Source organism: Peromyscus maniculatus, chromosome 7, assembly GCF_049852395.1.
Source record: "Peromyscus maniculatus bairdii isolate BWxNUB_F1_BW_parent chromosome 7, HU_Pman_BW_mat_3.1, whole genome shotgun sequence".
NCBI lineage: Eukaryota > Metazoa > Chordata > Mammalia > Rodentia > Cricetidae > Peromyscus > Peromyscus maniculatus.
Genome location: NC_134858.1, coordinates 81,450,336 through 81,469,314, shown reverse-complemented (window position 1 = coordinate 81,469,314; position 18,979 = coordinate 81,450,336). Strand labels below are relative to the sequence as shown.

General features: G+C 34.7%; 1 protein-coding gene and 1 long non-coding RNA gene across 12 annotated transcripts in view; one reads left to right on the top strand and one right to left on the bottom strand.

Annotated features, from left to right (window-relative positions):
* Positions 1-18,979, bottom strand: part of Phip (PHIP subunit of CUL4-Ring ligase complex) — a 126,592-nt gene that overhangs the window by 5,735 nt on the left and 101,878 nt on the right. For all 7 annotated transcript variants that reach the window (XR_013052864.1, XM_076576760.1, XM_076576761.1 and 4 more), the window contains 10 exons: positions 17,484-17,639; positions 16,570-16,690; positions 14,107-14,232; positions 10,457-10,526; positions 10,088-10,138; positions 8,873-9,022; positions 6,315-6,467; positions 5,429-5,592; positions 4,713-4,972; positions 3,965-4,162 (listed from right to left, as the gene is read on the bottom strand). Coding sequence is in view for 6 of the 7 variants with exons in the window: in XM_076576760.1 (XP_076432875.1) it covers positions 3,965-4,162; positions 4,713-4,972; positions 5,429-5,592; positions 6,315-6,467; positions 8,873-9,022; positions 10,088-10,138; positions 10,457-10,526; positions 14,107-14,232; positions 16,570-16,690; positions 17,484-17,639 (1,449 nt within the window). In the remaining variant the exon portion in view is untranslated. The remainder of the gene's footprint in view (positions 1-3,964; positions 4,163-4,712; positions 4,973-5,428; positions 5,593-6,314; positions 6,468-8,872; positions 9,023-10,087; positions 10,139-10,456; positions 10,527-14,106; positions 14,233-16,569; positions 16,691-17,483; positions 17,640-18,979) is intronic.
* LOC121830920 (uncharacterized) overlaps positions 1-18,979 on the top strand; it is a 114,901-nt gene that overhangs the window by 21,902 nt on the left and 74,020 nt on the right. For 4 of the 5 annotated variants that reach the window (XR_006074251.2, XR_013052868.1, XR_013052865.1 and 1 more), the window contains exon 2: positions 473-3,948. This is a non-coding gene — a long non-coding RNA (uncharacterized LOC121830920). The remainder of the gene's footprint in view (positions 1-472; positions 3,949-18,979) is intronic. The other variant, XR_013052867.1, reaches the window with a different exon arrangement.

The following is an 18,979-nucleotide window of genomic DNA, read 5'->3' as shown; positions in this document are numbered from 1 at the left end:
CACCCGCATCTGTGGAAGTCAGAGGGTAACTTTTGGGAGAGAGTTCTCTTTACATTGGTTCTGAGGACAGAAATGAGGTTGCCACAGACTTGCCAGGCAAGCAGTTACCTGCTGGGTCATCTTATTGGCCCCTGGGAAAAGATCTTACTGAAGACAGAAAGACAGACTTAAGTACAAATAAAAGACCCAAGTTAATACTGTCATTGATAGCAAAGAGTAGAAATTCCATGTCTGCCTCCTTTATTACACATTATAATATGTATGTTAAGAGTTTTGTATGAATCACATGAAATGATCATATTCACTTGCAGTTTATCACAACAAAGTCTTTTACTGTTTAACTCACTAAACACAGGGTGTATCTGTATCATCACTTCTAAGAAATTTAAGTCACAGAAAAATATTCTTAGAATACTAATTTTGACCTTTTAATTTGGTCATACCAATAAATAACTTACTTTCTTCCTTTCAGTCACTTGATCAGTGAGAAGATTCAACAATCAAGACTAGAAAAATTCTAGCTTTTCTTTCATCTCTTATGAATGTGACCACAATAACTTCTATATCAAAGAAGAGTCTGGACTCTGATGATCTCCGTGTGGTTCCCTGGACATACAAAGACTCTTCCTTCTTAATGTCCCTACCCAAGATGATTAGGAGGCTGCAGTAATTTGTATCACTTACGCTCCAGAAAAACTGCCATGGCTTTGATGCTCCTCACCTGCTCTTATTTACAAATGTATAAAAGTTACACCAAAAAGCCAAGCACTGTGATACACACATAAAAGTCCAACTGCTGAGGGAATAGAGCCCAAGGGACCATAGAGCTCAGTGGCCAACCAACCTAGCCAACTGGGGAAGTCCAGGCGCAGAGGTCCTGTTGAACGACTACTAAATGGTCTTATAATAAAAATCTGAAGCCAGATACCAGGGTGAAAGCTAAAAGATCGGAGAAGCAGAGCAAGCCACAGCTACCACACACCTCTTATCTCACCAATTCCTCAGCCTGACTGGGCCTCTGCAAGAGAGAGAATTCTTGTCTCCTCCGGTCTTATATTCCTTTCTCTGCCCAGTCATATCACTTCCTGTCTCAACTTTCCTAGTGCTGGGATTAAAGGTGTGTGCCACCACTGCCTTACTTCTGTGGCTAGCTCTGTCCTCCACTCTTCAGGCAAGTTTTATTTCCTAAATTACAAACAATATATAACCATAAGGTCCTGCTCCTCAAAATAAAAGGTGATTGATTGAGAAAGACACTTTACATCAACTGCTGACCTCCACATGCACACACATGTGTGCACATTCACTGTAAGACAACTGAATAGGAGTTTTTCTTTTTACATGCTATTCAAATAGTCTATCTCTTCATGTAATTGAATGGCAAATGATAATCTCCAATCACACAATATTGACACTATATCAATCATGTAATGTGGACTATTATTTTGGTTAAAAATCTTACTGTTAACTAATCCCATGATAAAAGCCAAGAAATTTACCAAGTCAGCGCAAGGGGTAAAGAGGAAAAAAAAACCCACAAGCCTTCCCCCCATAAACAATTTTCTTTAGATCAGCTTTTTACAACTGTGAGGTAAAGGTGTGGTAGAGAAATGTGGGAATGTGCATAAAATAGTCAAGGGTATTCTACAAAGCAAACTGACTTGAGGAGGGTTTTTTTGTTTTTGTTTTTTGTTTTGCTTTACATAAAGACAGACTACTGATAAAGACACTAAATATAAGCAGAGGAACTGGATCATTCAAAAAAGATCAATTACACACACGTATCAGAATTTTTTTTTGAGATATTGTGAAAAGATCTGACATGCAAATTATGGGCGTAGAACAAAGAAATAGCATGCTAGACTTTCCAGAAAATCACAGAAGAAAATTTCTCAAACCTAGAGGAAGAGATGCCTTATGCAGTTATAAGAGGTCTAACTGAACACCAAATAGAAAGGACCACAAAACAAAACAAAACAAAAACAAAAAAACACCCTACCCCGCAACGACATCCCGTGAAAACACTAAAAACTGAGTAAAGAAAGGGTACAGAGAGAAAGGTCAAGTCATTTACAAAGGCAGGTCCATCAAAATAACTCCTAATTATTCAACTGAGATGTTTAAAACCAGAAGGCTTTAGAAAGATGTATTCCAAGTTCTGAAAGCCTCAAACTGTCAGCCTAGATTATAATGTGTAGCAGCAAGTCTATTAATAGAAGGAGAAATCAAAGCTTCCCAGGATAAAAACACTGAAAGAATTTAAGACGACTAGGCCAGCCCTACAAATAATACATAGAAAGAATACATAGAAATGAAGAGAAAGATAAACACACTCAAGAGGCCACAGAAGATAAGTAAATATTAGGACAATAAAAAAACACAGACAAAACCAAACCCAAACAAAAAACAACACACCACACAAAACCCCCAACCAACCAAACACCACAATGAAATGATGATAACAGACAAAATTTTGAATGCTCTGAATGTTAATAGCCTCAATTCCCCAATAAAAATACAAGGACTGGCAAACTGGGTTACAAACAGGTTCTATTTTAGGATAAAAGAGCAGAAAAAGGTGTTCTAGGCAAGTAGAATCATGAAATAATACCTAGTACTCTAATATCTGACAAAATGGAGCACAAACCAAAACTAGCCAGCAAAGGTACAAATTAATTATAGGGAACAGAATACAAGCCACATGAAGGGGAGATGGGGGAATACTCAAGAGTTCTATGTGTAAGTGGAGATAGGAAGACTGAGGAGAGCTTGGGATTTAGGTTAGTCCAAACTAAGAAGATATGAAAAAGTATTATGGAAATCGACTATTTTGACAGCTAATTTCAAAGTTTTACTTAAACTAGGATTTGAATAGAAGAACCTTGCGTGAGTGGCTACTGCTGCTCCCAGAAGAGATGGACTAGTAAATAAAAATCTCAGTGTCTGGCTCAGGATCTCTCTGAGTCATTGGTAAGGAGCCCCCAGAAGCATCCAACAACACAAGCTATTTCCATTGATCTTGATTGCTCACCACAACTAGATAGTTAAGACCTTACTGATGAAGCCATTCCTCACTTTGGCGACAGGAAGTAAACCTCAATGGATCCCCAAACTCTCTCCCTGCTGACTGCTCTTACACAATACCAGAAGGTGCATGTAGGTTGCAGGAGGAGAAAAGACAACATTGGTCTCCTCCAGAGCTGGAGCCCATATGAATAATACCAAGCTACCAGGAAATATTTTTTGGAAACTATAATATAAAATGCTCATTAGTGGGCTCTCTTTGTAATGTGGTAATGAAGCAATTCTTTTAATAAGCCTTATGGCATATTTTATTAGTTGCTTTATCCCATCTTTCAAACATAAAGCCTTTACAAAACAACAAACAAACCCTGTGCTGCAGGTTTTGGATTCCTTTGGATTCCTAAGTGTAAGGCAACAAGAGTTGAAAACCAGTGAGTTACCATTTAGTAAAGGTCAGTGTAATTTTTTTTTTTTTTGTGACCTATGGTCTATTAACAGTTTATATTTTTGTTCTAGAAATATGAATAATGCCATACTGGGTTAACAAAATCCAATTTGTTTAGGTTTTTAACAAGGGAGCAAGAAACTAGTTTACAACATTCAAAGTCTTTAATTCTAGAATAAATTTTTAGTTCCATATAGTTTTTTTTAATCTTTAAAATTGCTAACAATGTTTTGCTTTTAATACAAAGCTGCAAGTTACTAGGTTTACCAGATTACACCCTGAAACTTTTAAATTGACACCCACCAACTCCTATAAAAACATTAATTGTAAGAAAGACCTACCATATACAAGTAACACTTTTATTTTTACTTTTTTTTTTTTTTTTTTGAGGCGGGGTGCTCATTACATTGGCTTGGCCTCAGACCTGTGATCTTTTCTCAGCCTCTCTACTGAACAACCATGTACCACCACACCCAGATGTAAGTAACATTTTACCTTGATCAATGACAGCTGATGACTTTGGAAGTGTGGATGCTTTTGACAGTACAGCAGACTTCATTTTACGTTTGACAGGCTTTTCCTTTTCCATGCTTTCTTTTGCAGAGTTATTCCTCGCACCATGGCCAAATGTGGGTTGGTCAGGGCTTGGAAGCGTACTCAAGACCTTGGAATGTTTCACAGAATTCTCTAGCACTAGAACACAAATGTAAAAAGATGAGAAGCTATGACTTAGTGAACTCCAACATAAGCAAAAGGTCTGGGATTGCTTCTAACCTGAATTGCTTCAACTAGCCAAGAGGACAAAAATAGAGTGATACTTTAGGCTTCTTCACAAAATCTTTCTTTTCTGCTGTACTGGGATATAACCCAAAGCCCCATGTATACTAGAGAAGCCCAGTAATCTTTCTAGTAAGAAATGGCTACAAGAAAATTTTAACAAGTGAGCCCAACTAGAAGAAGCTTTCTCCTCAGTTTAAGATTATGAGGCAAGTCTTGGCAAATTGCTAGCAAGCCTAGGGTTTATATTTGGGTAGTCTCTATCAGTTTGCTATTGTTTTGCCCTACAAAAATATCCCTAAACCTCAATTTTCTTTTTCTCACTTACCCAATTTTTCAAAAAGAGGAAAAACAATAAAGAAACAATAGCTTCAGGTAATTACTAAAACTCACGGAAAATCAAAAGCTTTTTAAAAAAGAAAAAAAAAAATTACACCCTGATGTAGAAAGTGTGATTAAGTCTTACTTGTTTTTCCTGGCATGGCAGATGTATTAGTTTTTGAAATAAAAGCTTTTGTGGCTGATGATGTAGATGGCTGCTCAGTGATAACCGGATCTACAGCCACACGGTTGCTCCTGGTTCGAACCACAGAATTGGATTCTGGTTTACCATTTATCTGAGCAGCATTATGCCTTGGCAGGACTGATCGTGTAGGTACAGAGAATGGAGAGGTAGATATTTCTGATTTCAGTTGGGGTTTTAAGATCCTTTTTTTCCTTTCAGGGCTGTAAATAACATTAGAACATTGTTAGTCACTCTTAATTCTCCACCTAAGTGGTAAGAGTTTTATAATATTGTTGAATCCAACATTTGTACTATCATGAAATATGTTATAATATGAGATTTGTAGTGGATTTCATATGGTTGTGAGCCTTTGAAAAGTGAATATTTAGTGAAGAATCATCATAAATGCTAAAATTATGACAGAAAGCATGATGCCATCATTATCCTAAAAATGCTGTCTTACTGTATAGATTTAGCAGTTTGAATTTAAGCACTTACACTAGTAAAGCTTTAGTTTAAAAGATTAAAAATCCTCCACATCATAGGAACTTGCATGTCAAATATATCATTCTGCAATATAGGGAATAGTAAAGGAAGCATTAAAAACCACCACGTTCTGCCATTTTGGATGACAAAGTCACAGATTAGCTAACGTCATCGAAAAGACACTTAAGTACCTTGAGGCAGCGCTGCTGGAAAGGGAGCTACTTCTATTTCGTTTCTTCCTCCTTTTGGTTATAGTATTTCTTTTATGAAAACGAAGAGCAGACTTGTAATCTGACAAAACTGAACTAATGTGTTCTTCAAAGAAAGCAGACAGGCGTAAACTCATGCTGTAAATCTACGGAGAGAAAAAGCATCCATAAAACTGGTTCAAATGAAATTCTTCAAAAGAAAATGTCTATTTAGTAAATAAATACTATAAATGTTTTTTTTGGTAAAATTTTCTAGAATTTAAATATTGCTGTTTGCATTTTTTTTTTGTTCTCTTCTGATGCAAAGTAAACTAAAACTTTTTACAGTTGAATTATTTTGACTATAGCCATTTGAGATATTTTGAATTTAGACATTTGAGATATTTAACAGATAAGATTCTCAAGTTGGGAGAGTGGCAAAATTCCTCATTGTAAACTCTATCATACTTAAACCACCCCAAAGGGTTGGAAACTCATTCCCTTGCCATCTAGGACTATAATCAAGATGATCTCTTCAACTCTTATACTGCCCATTTTGTGAAGCTGTGTTTTGACCAAAGGTAAATGACAGGCTGAACTTTTACAAGTCATTCTCAATTGTTTCTACTCATTAATATGGAACTAGGTAGAAAAGTTAAGCCCAGAAGGCTCTATTTAACAAGACAATCACACTACCTTTAAAGAGCCAACTATTTCTGAACTGCTATCAGTGTTTAAATGACATCAATTTGAATCACAAAAAAAGCACAGAAAGCAGTAGGCTACTATTAATATTAACAACAGCCAGTTAATTTTGCTCAAAGTTTTAAATAAAAACATTTACAGATTTGACATCCTTTGAACAAAATAAAATAATTTGATGATATACCCTTGATCTTTTGCTTGGTGTATATGCTTTAGAATTACTAAAAATGAGCCTGACATCTTTACATAATTCCATTGGTGACTCATAATTCCCAGCCTCTAAAGTTTCTCTGACAGTAGCAAAGTCCATTGGAGTGTCAATGATGTCTCTGTAATCCTAAGAGAGAAGGAAACAGTATTATTACTACTACCAAAGTATTTTACAACACAAGAATTCATAGGCTTTCTATGGCAAGTTAACTCACAGAACTATTAACAACCATTTGTAAAACCAAAACAGTAAAACCTTAAAAACTTCCGTCCACTTATAAATCTAATGAATGTCAACTCATTGAAGCACTGTAAAATTATAAAATGAAAAATGGGGTTGGACAGATGGCTCAGTGGACATGAGCACTTGCTGCTCTTGCAGAGGATCAGGGCTCAGTTACCAACACCCACATGGTGACTCATGACCATCCTTTGAGTTCAAGGGGATCCAATGCTCTCTTCTGAATTCTGCAAGCATCAGGCATACACATGGTACACATTCATGCAGGTAAAATACTAATATGTGAAACAAAAATAAATCTACAACTTCCCAAAACATCCCATCTATATAGAGGCTGAAGTTACAGTAACTTCAAGTTTCAGAATTTACCTATTTAGGTACTTTTGAATAAACAATAATAATAAATGTAAATAGATGTCAAAAAGCCTACATTCTTTTGCATAAGGGACAACAGAACTGTTGAAGTCAACTGGATATAAAATAGGGCAACAAGATGGCACAGAACAGAGAGGTCAAAGGAGAGCGAATGATCACTGCAGTATATGGCTAGGAATTTATGTAGTAGTACAGAGTATACTGAATTTTTCAACAGCACTCATTTCAGCTTTGGATTATTTTAATCCTGCTTCCTTTTGCTTTTACTCTCTTCTATACTGAGATGTGGACATACATTATTGATTTTAAGAGTTCTGATATACTACCGAGTACACTGTTTTAAAATTCAATACACTACTGTTAAATATATCTCACAAATTCTGATATTCAATTGTATAAATTGAGATTATAAACCCATACACAGCACACCAGAGTTAAGAATGACCTAGGTTGTGGAAGGAATTATTCAGTTGGTTTAGAGTGGGTTCTCAATTCTTTCCTAACCATGGCCCGAGGCCACGTTTGTTTCTGTACAGGGTTAATATTTTTTTATCTCTAGAATAAAAACATTAAGGCTCAAAACATAAGCAACTAATAGCAATAAGTAAATTGTAAATAATTTTTGAAACTACAGCGAATTTGCAGGAATTAAAGGGAAGCCAAACTTTAGAAAATCAGAGCGTTGGAATTCTCTGGAATTCTGGGAAGGAGAGTTTCTCATTAACCCAATTTACTCCACTGTTACAATTAAACATTTCTTTTGCGTATTTAATGAGACGTGTTTCTGGCTTTCAAAATTGAAAAATTATTTTATGGTATCTATCAGCAAACACTTGTCTATATTCATCATTTCAAATTAAAATGCCTATATAAAAAATAACGAAGCTAGATGAAACTATATCTAGGTTGTGATGCCATATAAAACTGTAAAATCCTGAATTCCTAAGCAGAAGAATTAAAAAAAAAAAAAACAAGGGAATCTGATATGTAGAACTAAATTATATTGTAAAATAAAATAAAATTAAATTTACAAAAAAAAGAATTAAAAAATATATATCATTTCAACCTGGATTGAGATTTCTGTGTCTCTATGCAATTATGAATAGCTGGACCATATAATCCCAACCCTTTTAACAATCCATTCCCTCAAGTTCACACACTGGCATTATCTAAATTCATACAATAATATTAACTGGTATATGCATGTAGTGAGTACTTACACTTCATCATTACAGAACTATTTATTATGTATTTTCATTTCATCACTGTAATTCCATGAGGAAAAATAGGTATTATTTTTGTTTTCTAGATAATAGCTGTCAATTCTTAGAATTGGTATGCAGAAGTAAAGAATATGTGCTGGTTTTTTTTGGGGGGAGAGGATGTCAACATGACATAAAGTATAGAGGACATCTTCTTGAATAATGAATGATGTGGAATAGCTCAATCCTCTGTGGTGCTATCCCTATGCAGATGGTCCTGGGGTGTGTAAGAAAGGGAGCTGAACAACACAGTAAGCAGCATTCATCTACAGTTTTTTGCTTCAGTTCCTGCCCTGGCTTCCCTTAATGATGGACTCTAATCTGTAAGCCAAATAACCCTTTCCTCCCCAAGCTGCTTTTGCTCATGGTGTTTATCACAGTGGCAAAAGCAAGCAAACTAGGACAGTTAGTGGAAATTATATTCATATGGGAAAACTAAGTAACTTACTCTATGTTAAGAGAATAGCTACATGCATAAGCAAGTTCTTTAGAAGCCTATTTTAGGTCTTTTTCCATTTTATCGCACTTTCCAATTTAAGAGTTCTTTGTAACTGAATAGGTAATGAGAACATATATGAGCTCATGAGGAAATGAAGCAGAGTAATAAAAATTAGTTGAATAACAACAGTATAAAACAATTTTAGAAATACTTACTGGATATTCAAGAAGATCTACTGGCTGTCGAAAAGGCTCTGAATCTTCACACTGAAATATGAGATTTAACAATTCTTGACATTGTTTCTTCCATGCTTGAATATCATAAGACTGAGCTCTGTTGCGTAACCTTCTTCTAGGTTGATGATCCTGGGGACGAGCGGGGGAGAAAGGAGGGGAGAACACCAACATGAGTATATTACTAACAGCTGTTATGCAATACAATCCGCTTGATTTTTGGAGTGTGTGTGCACATACGTGAGGCCTATATGACACATCTGGTGCCTTTCTTCAGGAGCCATCAACTTTGTTTTCATTTTTTAAGTATTCTATGTTCCGTGTTGTTTTTTGAGATAGTCTTTCTCTAGGTAGCTCTGGCTCCCTCAACTCACAGAGATCCGTCTGCCTGTCTCTCCAGTGCTGAGAGTAAAGGTGTGTCATCATGGGTATGTGCACTTATGTGTATGTGCCTGCAAAGGCTATAGGCATCAGAACACACCCTCACTCCTGGAGAGAGAGTGGTTGCTAACTGTCCAACACGGGACTGGAAACCCACCTATAATCTTTCAACTACTGAAAACCTTGTTTGTTCAGGGTTTCTCACAGGAAGATTGGGCTCACTGACTACCAAGTGTCAAGGAACCTTCTGTCTTCACCTCCCTAACACTGGGATTGCAATTGAGCTACACTACATCTGGTTTTTTATGAGGATGCTGGGGATTAAACCCAGGCCCTGATGTCTGCAGAGCAAGTACTCTACTCAATAAGGTACCATACTAGCCCCAATTTGTGCTTTTAATACAGTCTTAGGTAGACACAGAATGAGCATCCCCAATCCGAAAAGCTTGGCATGAGAAGTATTTACATTTGAAACCTTTTTGTTGTGCAACATCTGCATAGACTTTACTGGGTGGGGAATACTAATCAAAAATCTAAAAACCAAAATGAGAAACTTTTTGAGTGACAATGGTCAAAACCTATAGAGTTTTGAACATTCTGAATATCAGATTTTCAGATTAGGGATGTTCAACCCATATAAAATATTAATTCAAATAAAATACTAACCTTTCTCAGTAAAGTATTTTTATAAATAAAAGTTTTTTTAACATTTAAATTACTTTTAGTATTACTAAGAATAAAGGAATAAGCTTTTAATGTACTTTAACAAAAATACTTTTGTAAAAACAAATATTATCAAAAGCAAAATGCTGTTACCTTCCTTTTTCGGGTAGAAGTTCCAGGTACATCAGCATCTTTCTCTTCTTCCTTTGAGTAAATAAAACGTCCAATTCATGAAACAACCTAGATCTCATCATTTGGTAGTTATTCTTTTCACACCTTAAAAAATTTATATCAAATATCCTATGGCACATAACTGAGTAAGTAAAGTCTCTTCCCATAAAATACTTGTTTTCAATTGCAAGTAAATTCTAAATATGATAGCAACAGTAAACAATATAGTACCGGACAAGAGCAATTTTCTACCAACTTTAATCTGAAAACTATTACACATAAATGTTATTTAGTATACTATCACCTGTAGTGTTAGTTAATGTAGCAACCACAGTGAAGTAAGTTACATACCTCAGAGTCGGACAAAACTTTCTTCTTCATTGAGTTGTAAAGTGGAATTATGTTATAACAAGTCTGGTCCCTAAATAATCAAAGAAAATGTAGATATCTAATTAGATTTTTGTGACTTTTAAGAATTTGTTCCTAAAACCAGATTTTAAGATAAAAACTTTAAGCCAAACAATTTTTCCACTTGTTGACTACAACTCCTCTCCTACCTGTGGGCTCTTGGAACTGAACTCAGATTTTTAGGGTAGGCTGCAACATCCTTATCTGCTAGGCAACCTCACTGGCCTCAATAATTCATTCTTAATAATTTTTATCATCACCAAGCGGTGGTGTTGCATGCCTTTAATCCCAGCACTCAGGAGGCAGAGGCAGGTGGATTTCTGTGAGTTCGAGGCCAGCCTGGGCTATCAAGTGAGTTCCAGAAAAGGCACAAAGCCTTTTTCTCTATGTAGAAAAACCCTGTCTCGAAAAATCAAAAACAAAAACAAACAAAAAAACCAAAAAACAAAAAAATTTTATCATCTCACATAATTCTATTGCTTATCTCTGGAATGACTTTCCTCTGACCTAATTTTTTACTTCATCAGCATCTACTTTGTTTGTGACCTTAACATTCTTCTACTATGTTCTGTATTTTCCCTTACCCTTATTTTTCATAATTCTTATTAGCTCATTATCCTTATAGCAATTTTTATCTATCTCATAAAACCCTATTACAAAAGTAAAGTATGATTTTTTTTCACCAAATATTTATTACATCACTTAGGATATATCTATTATGTAAAATATTTGCTGAAGTCAACTGAAAAAGTATAATAATTAAAATTTCAAAGCTTATCTATCTTAAAAGCTATTAGCTACAAATTTTATTTGAATCAAAAAAAAAAAAAAAAGCCAGACATTTACTTTTAGAGATATGTAAGATAAATTCTTTTTTTTTTTTTTTTTGGTTTTTCGAGACAGGGTTTCTCTTGTGTAGCTTTGCGCCTCTCCTGGAACTCACTTGGTAGACCAGGCTGGCCTCGAACTCACAGAGATCCGCCTGCCTCTGCCTCCCGAGTGCTGGGATTAAAGGCGTGCGCCACCACCGCCCGGCTAATTCTTTAAATCTATATTAACCTGCACTTCAAGATGATGGCATGACTTTGTTTTGTTGGTGGTATTGGTGACTATGAACCTAGAGTCTATCAAAAGCTAGTATAGTGCTTAATCACTAAGCTACAGCCATGCCACCAAATAACTATTTGAAATCAATGTATTTTCATAGACTAATCAAAAAAATATTTTTCTTCTCCATTTAAAAATGAATTATATAATTCTATAGACTGTTTGAAAGAGATGTCACAGATAAAGTTCCCTAGGTAGTCAGTGCATGTTACCAACTTCCTCAAGAAAGGCAAAAGCACAGTAGTAAACCCCCCCCCCCCAATTACACAGAGAACAGAGAAATGTCCCAAGATGATGCTGAAAAAGGGTCTCATGGTATACTATTAGCACAGTATAACTAAATCAATTACTTAATAAGTTACTCAGTAATTCTGTTATCAATCCTATATAGAACTTGCCTGTAACTCAGCAAAAAACTACTGACTTCAAAGAAAAGGGATGAATCCCAAGGTTATATTCAGAAAGATTTGCTTAAAATAGTGGTTCTAAACCTTCCTAATGCTGTAACTCTTTAATATAAGTTCCTTATATGGTGGTGACCACCCCAACCATAAAATATTTTATTACTACTTAACTGTAATTTTTCTAGTTATGAATCATAATGCAAAAATCTGATATACAGGATATCTGATATGACCCCCCCACACACACACACAAAGGGGACATGACTTTACAGATTAAGAGCCACACTGGTTTAAAAGCCTGAATATTTCCTCTAATATACACAAATAAAAAACTGGTTATAGCCTTATAGGCATTTAAAATACAATATTACCTGTTTTTAAACAGAAAAATAAAAATTCTCTAACATAAATAGTGACATTAATATACAACTGGAACAGTTTTTATACCACAATTGTATTTATGCCTTTGGCTTCAATTTCTATGGCTCAATTCATGAGTAAGGGAGGAAGTGTTTCTGCTTTAAATGGTAGTTACTACCTTTCTAATATATGGAATTGATGAATAGATTACAAACTTTCAATGGTAGTTGCGACCCTTACTAATGTATGGAACTGATGAGTAGAATACAAACTTTCAATGGTAGTTACTACCCTTACTAATGTACTAATGTATGGAACTGATGAGTAGAATACAAACTTTCAATGGTAGTTGCGACCCTTACTAATGTATAGAACTGATGAGTAGAATACAAACTTTCAATGGTAGTTGCAACCCTTACTAATGTATAGAACTGATGAGTGGAATACAAACTTTCAATGGTAGTTACTATCCTTACTAATGTATAGAACTGATGAGTGGAATACAAACTTTCAATGGTTGTTACTACCCTTACTAATATATAGAACGGATGAGTTGAATACAAACTTTCAATTAGTAAGGGTAGTTACTACCCTTAATAATGCATGAATTGGTGAGTAGAATACAAACTTTGTAAATGAACATTTTTTTTTTTTTGAGCTGTCTCCTGAGGTGGGCATGGTAGTTCACCCCTTTAATCCTAACCTTTGGAAGCAAAGGCAGGCAGATCTCCAAGTGAGAGCAAGACCCAAAACAATAAATAAATAATAATAATGTCTTAATGTTGCCTAGGCCATTCCCAACCCTGCCTCAGCTCCCTCATTAGCTGGGATAACGTCAATCTTGGAAATTCAAATTGCTGTACAGTCTAATACTTTGTTAATAAACTTGACAGAGTAAATACGTATGATGTTAAAATGCAAAGTTCTCAAATCAAATCAAATGGCAAACATTCATCTGTATGTGCAATTTAATTTAGCTAAGGCAAATTTCCTCAACTGAGAATACCAGATAATAATCTCTACCACCTGTAAGATTATACATGGTTCAAAAAAAAGCAATGAAGGAAAAACTATTCCATGTTCAGTAAATCTTTACTGCGATTATTAATGTCAAAAGCTAAAATGGGGGCTAGAGAGCAAGTTCAGTAGTTAAGAGCATTTATTGATTTTGCAGAAAACCCCGTTTTGTTCTCAATGCTCACAGGGCACCTGAAAACCACTTGTCATTCCAGCTCCAGAACATTTACCACCCTCTTCTGGCTTCTGTGGTTACTGCATGTATGTGGTGCATATACATTCATGAAGGTAGAGGCATCTATGAAGACGTATGGAATATAATTTTCTGACTAACTGGAAGTGATTCTCTCTCTCTCTCTCTCTCTCTCTCTCTCTCTCTCTCTCTCTCTCTCTCTCTCTCTCTCTCTCTCTCTCTCTCTCTTTCTTCCTGAGACAGGACCTTACTATGTAGCTCTAGCTGGCCTGGAACTCTATAGCTAGACTATTCTGGCTCAAACTCACATAGATTCACTATTTCTACCTCCCCGGTGCTGGGATGAAAAGTATGCTTTCTATTTTAAAAGAGGAACTCTGCTTATGTGACAGTATCACCTATTTAAAAGATGACTGCAGTTTACATTTTAGCACTTTATACTTTAACGTATACATTTTAAAAATCACATCATTAATTATTACAACTATTATACTGAAGCATGTATAACTTACTTTATAAAATGCAGAAGAAGATCGGTAACAAATTTAGCAGATTTCACAATTGGGCTTCCTGGCTCATTAAACGTTCGTGTATTATGTTCTATATATCGAACTTCCCACATTAGGGATGAAACACGCCTTAAAAAAATACAGAAATCTTAATCTCATATTTATAAATATGTGTGCACAATTTAAAATTATGACATGTGACTTTTTAGTTTCACTCTTAAACATATTGCATCTTAAAAATCTATATCTAAAATAACAATTATAGTAAGGTTCAAATGCATTCATTAAGAGAGAAAAATTTATTGTGTAGAAAATGTCTGGAATAAGACATACCAAATAAATTAACAATGCTGATTTTTGGAAAGGGGGATATCTCCAGGAAAAGTGACAGAAGAGGAATAAGTTTAATAGTTTTTAGTTTTACTCATTTCTGAAATGTATGATAACTTCTTCCTCTCATTTCCATGCAGAAAGGAAACCATTTTAATTATACTAATAGTAATTAAAATGTGAGTAAAAAAGGTAAACAATAGATTGCTAATAAAACAAAAAGATGATAAGAATCATCAAGAAACTTAACTAGGAAATGTTTCTGAACGTTTGGCAATGTAAAAAAATTCTGGGGCTTCATAATTTTATTTCTAAGTAAAGGAAAATCTGAAGACACTTTCTGAGAATACAAAACAATTGCGTAACAGTTAATCTTACTGATTTGTGAACAGAAGCAATTACAGTTGTAAAACCATACAACTGTAGCTACTTCTGTGCATTTAAACATAAAATAAGGTATTAAATGACTAGTGGACAAGACTTATAGTAGTTTAACCAAGGAATGAATGGCATCAGAAGAAAAACAAACATAAAAATATACAAAACAATTTAAAAAAAAAACCTTTTAACAGTGTAATATCATTTGAAAACATTCTGTCAAATAAGTATGTAACTCAGATTTTTAAATGTATTAGCAGGATGGAAAACAAATAATTTTTATTTACACATGCACAAGTTCCTTTTTATTGTAAACTGGTTATAAGGCTAGATTAACACCAAAGAAGCCTATTTAAGGCATACTGTATATTGAAATTAAATTACACTTTAGCAATCGGCATGTTTTTTTAGCAGTCTGTCTATGAGAAAGTTTATTAATAATAGTTGGAAATGCTAACTCCTTTTGCAAGCTGTAATCCAACAACCAGTGAATCTCCCTCACATCCTCCCATGTTTTGTTCTATCCTGTAGCACTATGTATAAACTCTCCTAAGCCTTGACAATTCCAGGTCTAGGAATACAGTTAATAGTCTCCATTCATTCTTCTCAACTACTGCACCTGATAGTGGAAGCCTTGAAGATAGGGTGGCAAAGAACTTATCATAGGGAATTTGCTCATCTCTTTGTCTATGAAGAATTACCAATAATGATACAACAACAAGTGGACCTAACACCAATGAGATCATCTTTCAAACCAAGTTGAATTCTAGTTTACTTTGCTCAAATGGTTCTCACACACCAGGAGATATACAGGGCAGATAGGAAGAATGACTTTTCTGGCTCACATGTCAGTAAAACTGCTGCTATTAAGGCTTATGTTAGTCAGTAAGGACAGAGTAGTATTAGACATGGCAGTGCTACATCCAAGGATATAACTCACAGCAGTCAGAAAACCAAAGCTACATTCTATACAGGAAAACATCAGTATAGGGTATGAATAAAAACTTCCTTAAACTTAGAAAAAGAATAAAGCGTTGCAAAAATGTAAAAATGATCATAAAAAGATTTTAATGCAACTATTATGCACATTAAAGTGTTGGCCTATTAAGCCATAGACACTAAGAAAAATAAACTTAAAAACACCATTTCATTCCAAACTATAGATTTAAACATATTTCTGCAAATATTTTAGGCAGCCTTTAACCCAAGCACTTGAGAAGCAGTGGCAGGTAGGTGGCTTTGAAGCCAGCATGGTCTACATGGCGAGTTCCAGGACACCAAAGGCTACAGAGTAAGACCATGTCTCAAAAAAACTAAAGAATTCACTGGCAACCAAAAAACATTATCCCACCGAAGCAAATTAACCATAAAAGCTTAAGCAAAAACTATAAAAACTTTTGTGAATCCTTTCTAATTGTATTTCCATAGGCATTCAAAGCTCAATAAACAAGAGATTTATAAAAATCTATTAAGTATTCTAGTATACTACTAGGAGGAATGAACTCTTTGGCTTGATTTATAAAATGCCAATGGAAGAATAAAGTATTCATTCATAATCCCATAGACAAGCAGCATCAACACTGTAGGAAAATCTCAAAGGTTGGTGATTCCTATTTCATATTTTAACTTGACCACTATGTTCATTTCCATCTGTGTACAGATAAAACTGAGTAACACTGCCATAGATTGTTAGTAACTAACTAGATGAAAGGATCCTTTAGAGTTCTTTTGTTATCAGCAACATCAAATGGCTCTAACCTGTAAAACCTGTTTTCCAGTCTTTGTTTAATTGTACTTAGATCCGTTGGATATGCCACCACAGTGCAATACATGGGATAAGCTTGCAGATCCACAGGGGCCACAAATGCTGAAGCAATATCTAAAATAAATAAGGTTATAAATCTATTTTTTGTATTTTGAAATTCACTGGTACATTAGGATGAAGAAAAAAATAGATAAATATACTATCAATTTATCAGCACAAGGGAAATAGAGCAAAAACTAGAATACAAGTTAAGATCATTTTATTTTTAAACTTTTTAAAACCTAAAATAGATAAAACTATTTAAGGTCGTATTTATAAGATGACTTTTATAAAGTTACCATTTTATTAGACTCTGGGGCCGGGTCTACAGCTCAGTAGTACAGCATTCGCCTACCATGAGCAAGGCCCTCCGTCTGATCCTCAGCAACATAAGAAGAGGGGGAAAAAATAAAAACAAAATTTCTAGACTTGAATATACAATAATATGCCCAGTGTCTTCAGTTCTTACTCTTAATTTCTCCCTATGTCCTTTGAAGTTGATTCTGCACTACTAGACTGTTGTTTAAATTACAACCATCTCCTTGAAAGCCCAGAGTTCAAAAGCAAGTTTTATGTCACTGGTTACTTTCATTTTCACAAACCAGGAAAATGAGCCCATTTCCCATGTTCTTCCCCTTCACAAAGACTTGTAAAGCCAGGAGAAAACAAGCACAGCTATCCAAATAATTAAATTCAACTTCTGATCACCTTCCTCTCTCCAGTTCCTATCAAGTCAGTGGAGTGCATGAAGGTTTTACAAACTGGTTTGTGGAAGACCCTGTGGCATTTATGGTGGACTCAAGAAATTTAGCTACAGGAAGTTCATGTAACTTAGATGGATTTTCTATACTGACATGCTATTATTTACCTAGAGTCATCAACTGATTTATTCCTCCAACAATTCTTTCACATTCTTCATCCCTGGGATTGGCTCCCCATTCTCCATCAAGAGGCTTATAGATTAGTGACCTACATTCAACATCAGTCAAAGGAACACTGGTACCCAATTCTTCTGGAAATACAGCTGAAATGCAGATAGAAAAACGCATCAATGAACATCTTTAGTAATTACTGGTGAGTTTTTCCTTTTGAAATAATTGATATTACAAAAACAAACAAACAAACAAACAACACCACTATTTTCATAATGGAAGAATTTTAAACGCAAATAAAATGTATTCTTAAAAAAAGACATCACATTTAAAACTAAATGATTACTTATACCTAAAGTGTACTATAGCTAGTCGAGTTATATCTGGAAGAGAAAATACTTCTACAAAACAAATTTCAATTATCTTATCCATTTCATCTTCCAACTGCCATTATTTACTTTAACAAAATACACACAGTGATAATAAACTGATGAAAATTTTAAGAATACTCTAATCAAAGCCTCAACATTTCTACTACAGGAACAAAGAGAACTATGAATTCCAAAAGGAAAATCTTAGGTCTTCCATTTGTGAAGTAATGCTTTTCACAAGCTTAAGTCTTTAACATTGTACCTAAGAAAATTTCAAGTAGTCTTGAGGCTGATTCTACAAATGCACCAGGTAGTAATACATCCTTTGAACTAGACTGTAACAGAAACCAAACATAGTATACAGTCAAAATAACTATGTGTGCACAAGTACGTGTACCCAAATAGAACAAAAGAAAAAAATCTTCACCAGCGCCAATAGACTTCATGAAGATGTATTTAAATAGGTAATTAGTATTACTAATTCTTTTTTTAAAAAATAGCCACAGTACTAGAAAGCCAATTTCATTTCTTTATTAGGCCAATTCTGAGATGACAACAATCAAATCACTTCAAATTCAAACATGAGATTTAAACTCACAAAGACAAAGAGGACAGATGAATGGTTATAAATTGATATCTTTACATTTTCTATCCTTTAGTACTTCCACTTGAGCAGTGTAATAAAAATGTTTATTACTGGTACTAAATGAACTAATATTATCAACATGAAAAGTTTTTTCACTACTAAGGTTTTCTGGCTGAGTTCACTTCCTATTTAATATTCACCATAACCACATGCAGCAAGTTAGAACATCAAAAAAATTTTAAATTTACATATTTACTTATTTTATATGTTTGGGTGTTTTGCCCAAATGTACGTCTATGCACCAAGTGTATGCTTGATGCCTACAGAGACCACAAGAGAGGGTCAGATTGCCGACAAGTAGATTTATAGATGGCGATGAGTTGCTATGTGGGAGCTGGGAACCAAATTTGAGTCTTCTGGAAGAAAGGCCAGTGCTTTTAACTGCTCAACTATCTTTTCCAGTCCTCTTGTTTTGTTTTTGAGATAGGATTTCACTATGTAGCCCTAACTGGCTAGCAAGTCACTAGGTAGATGA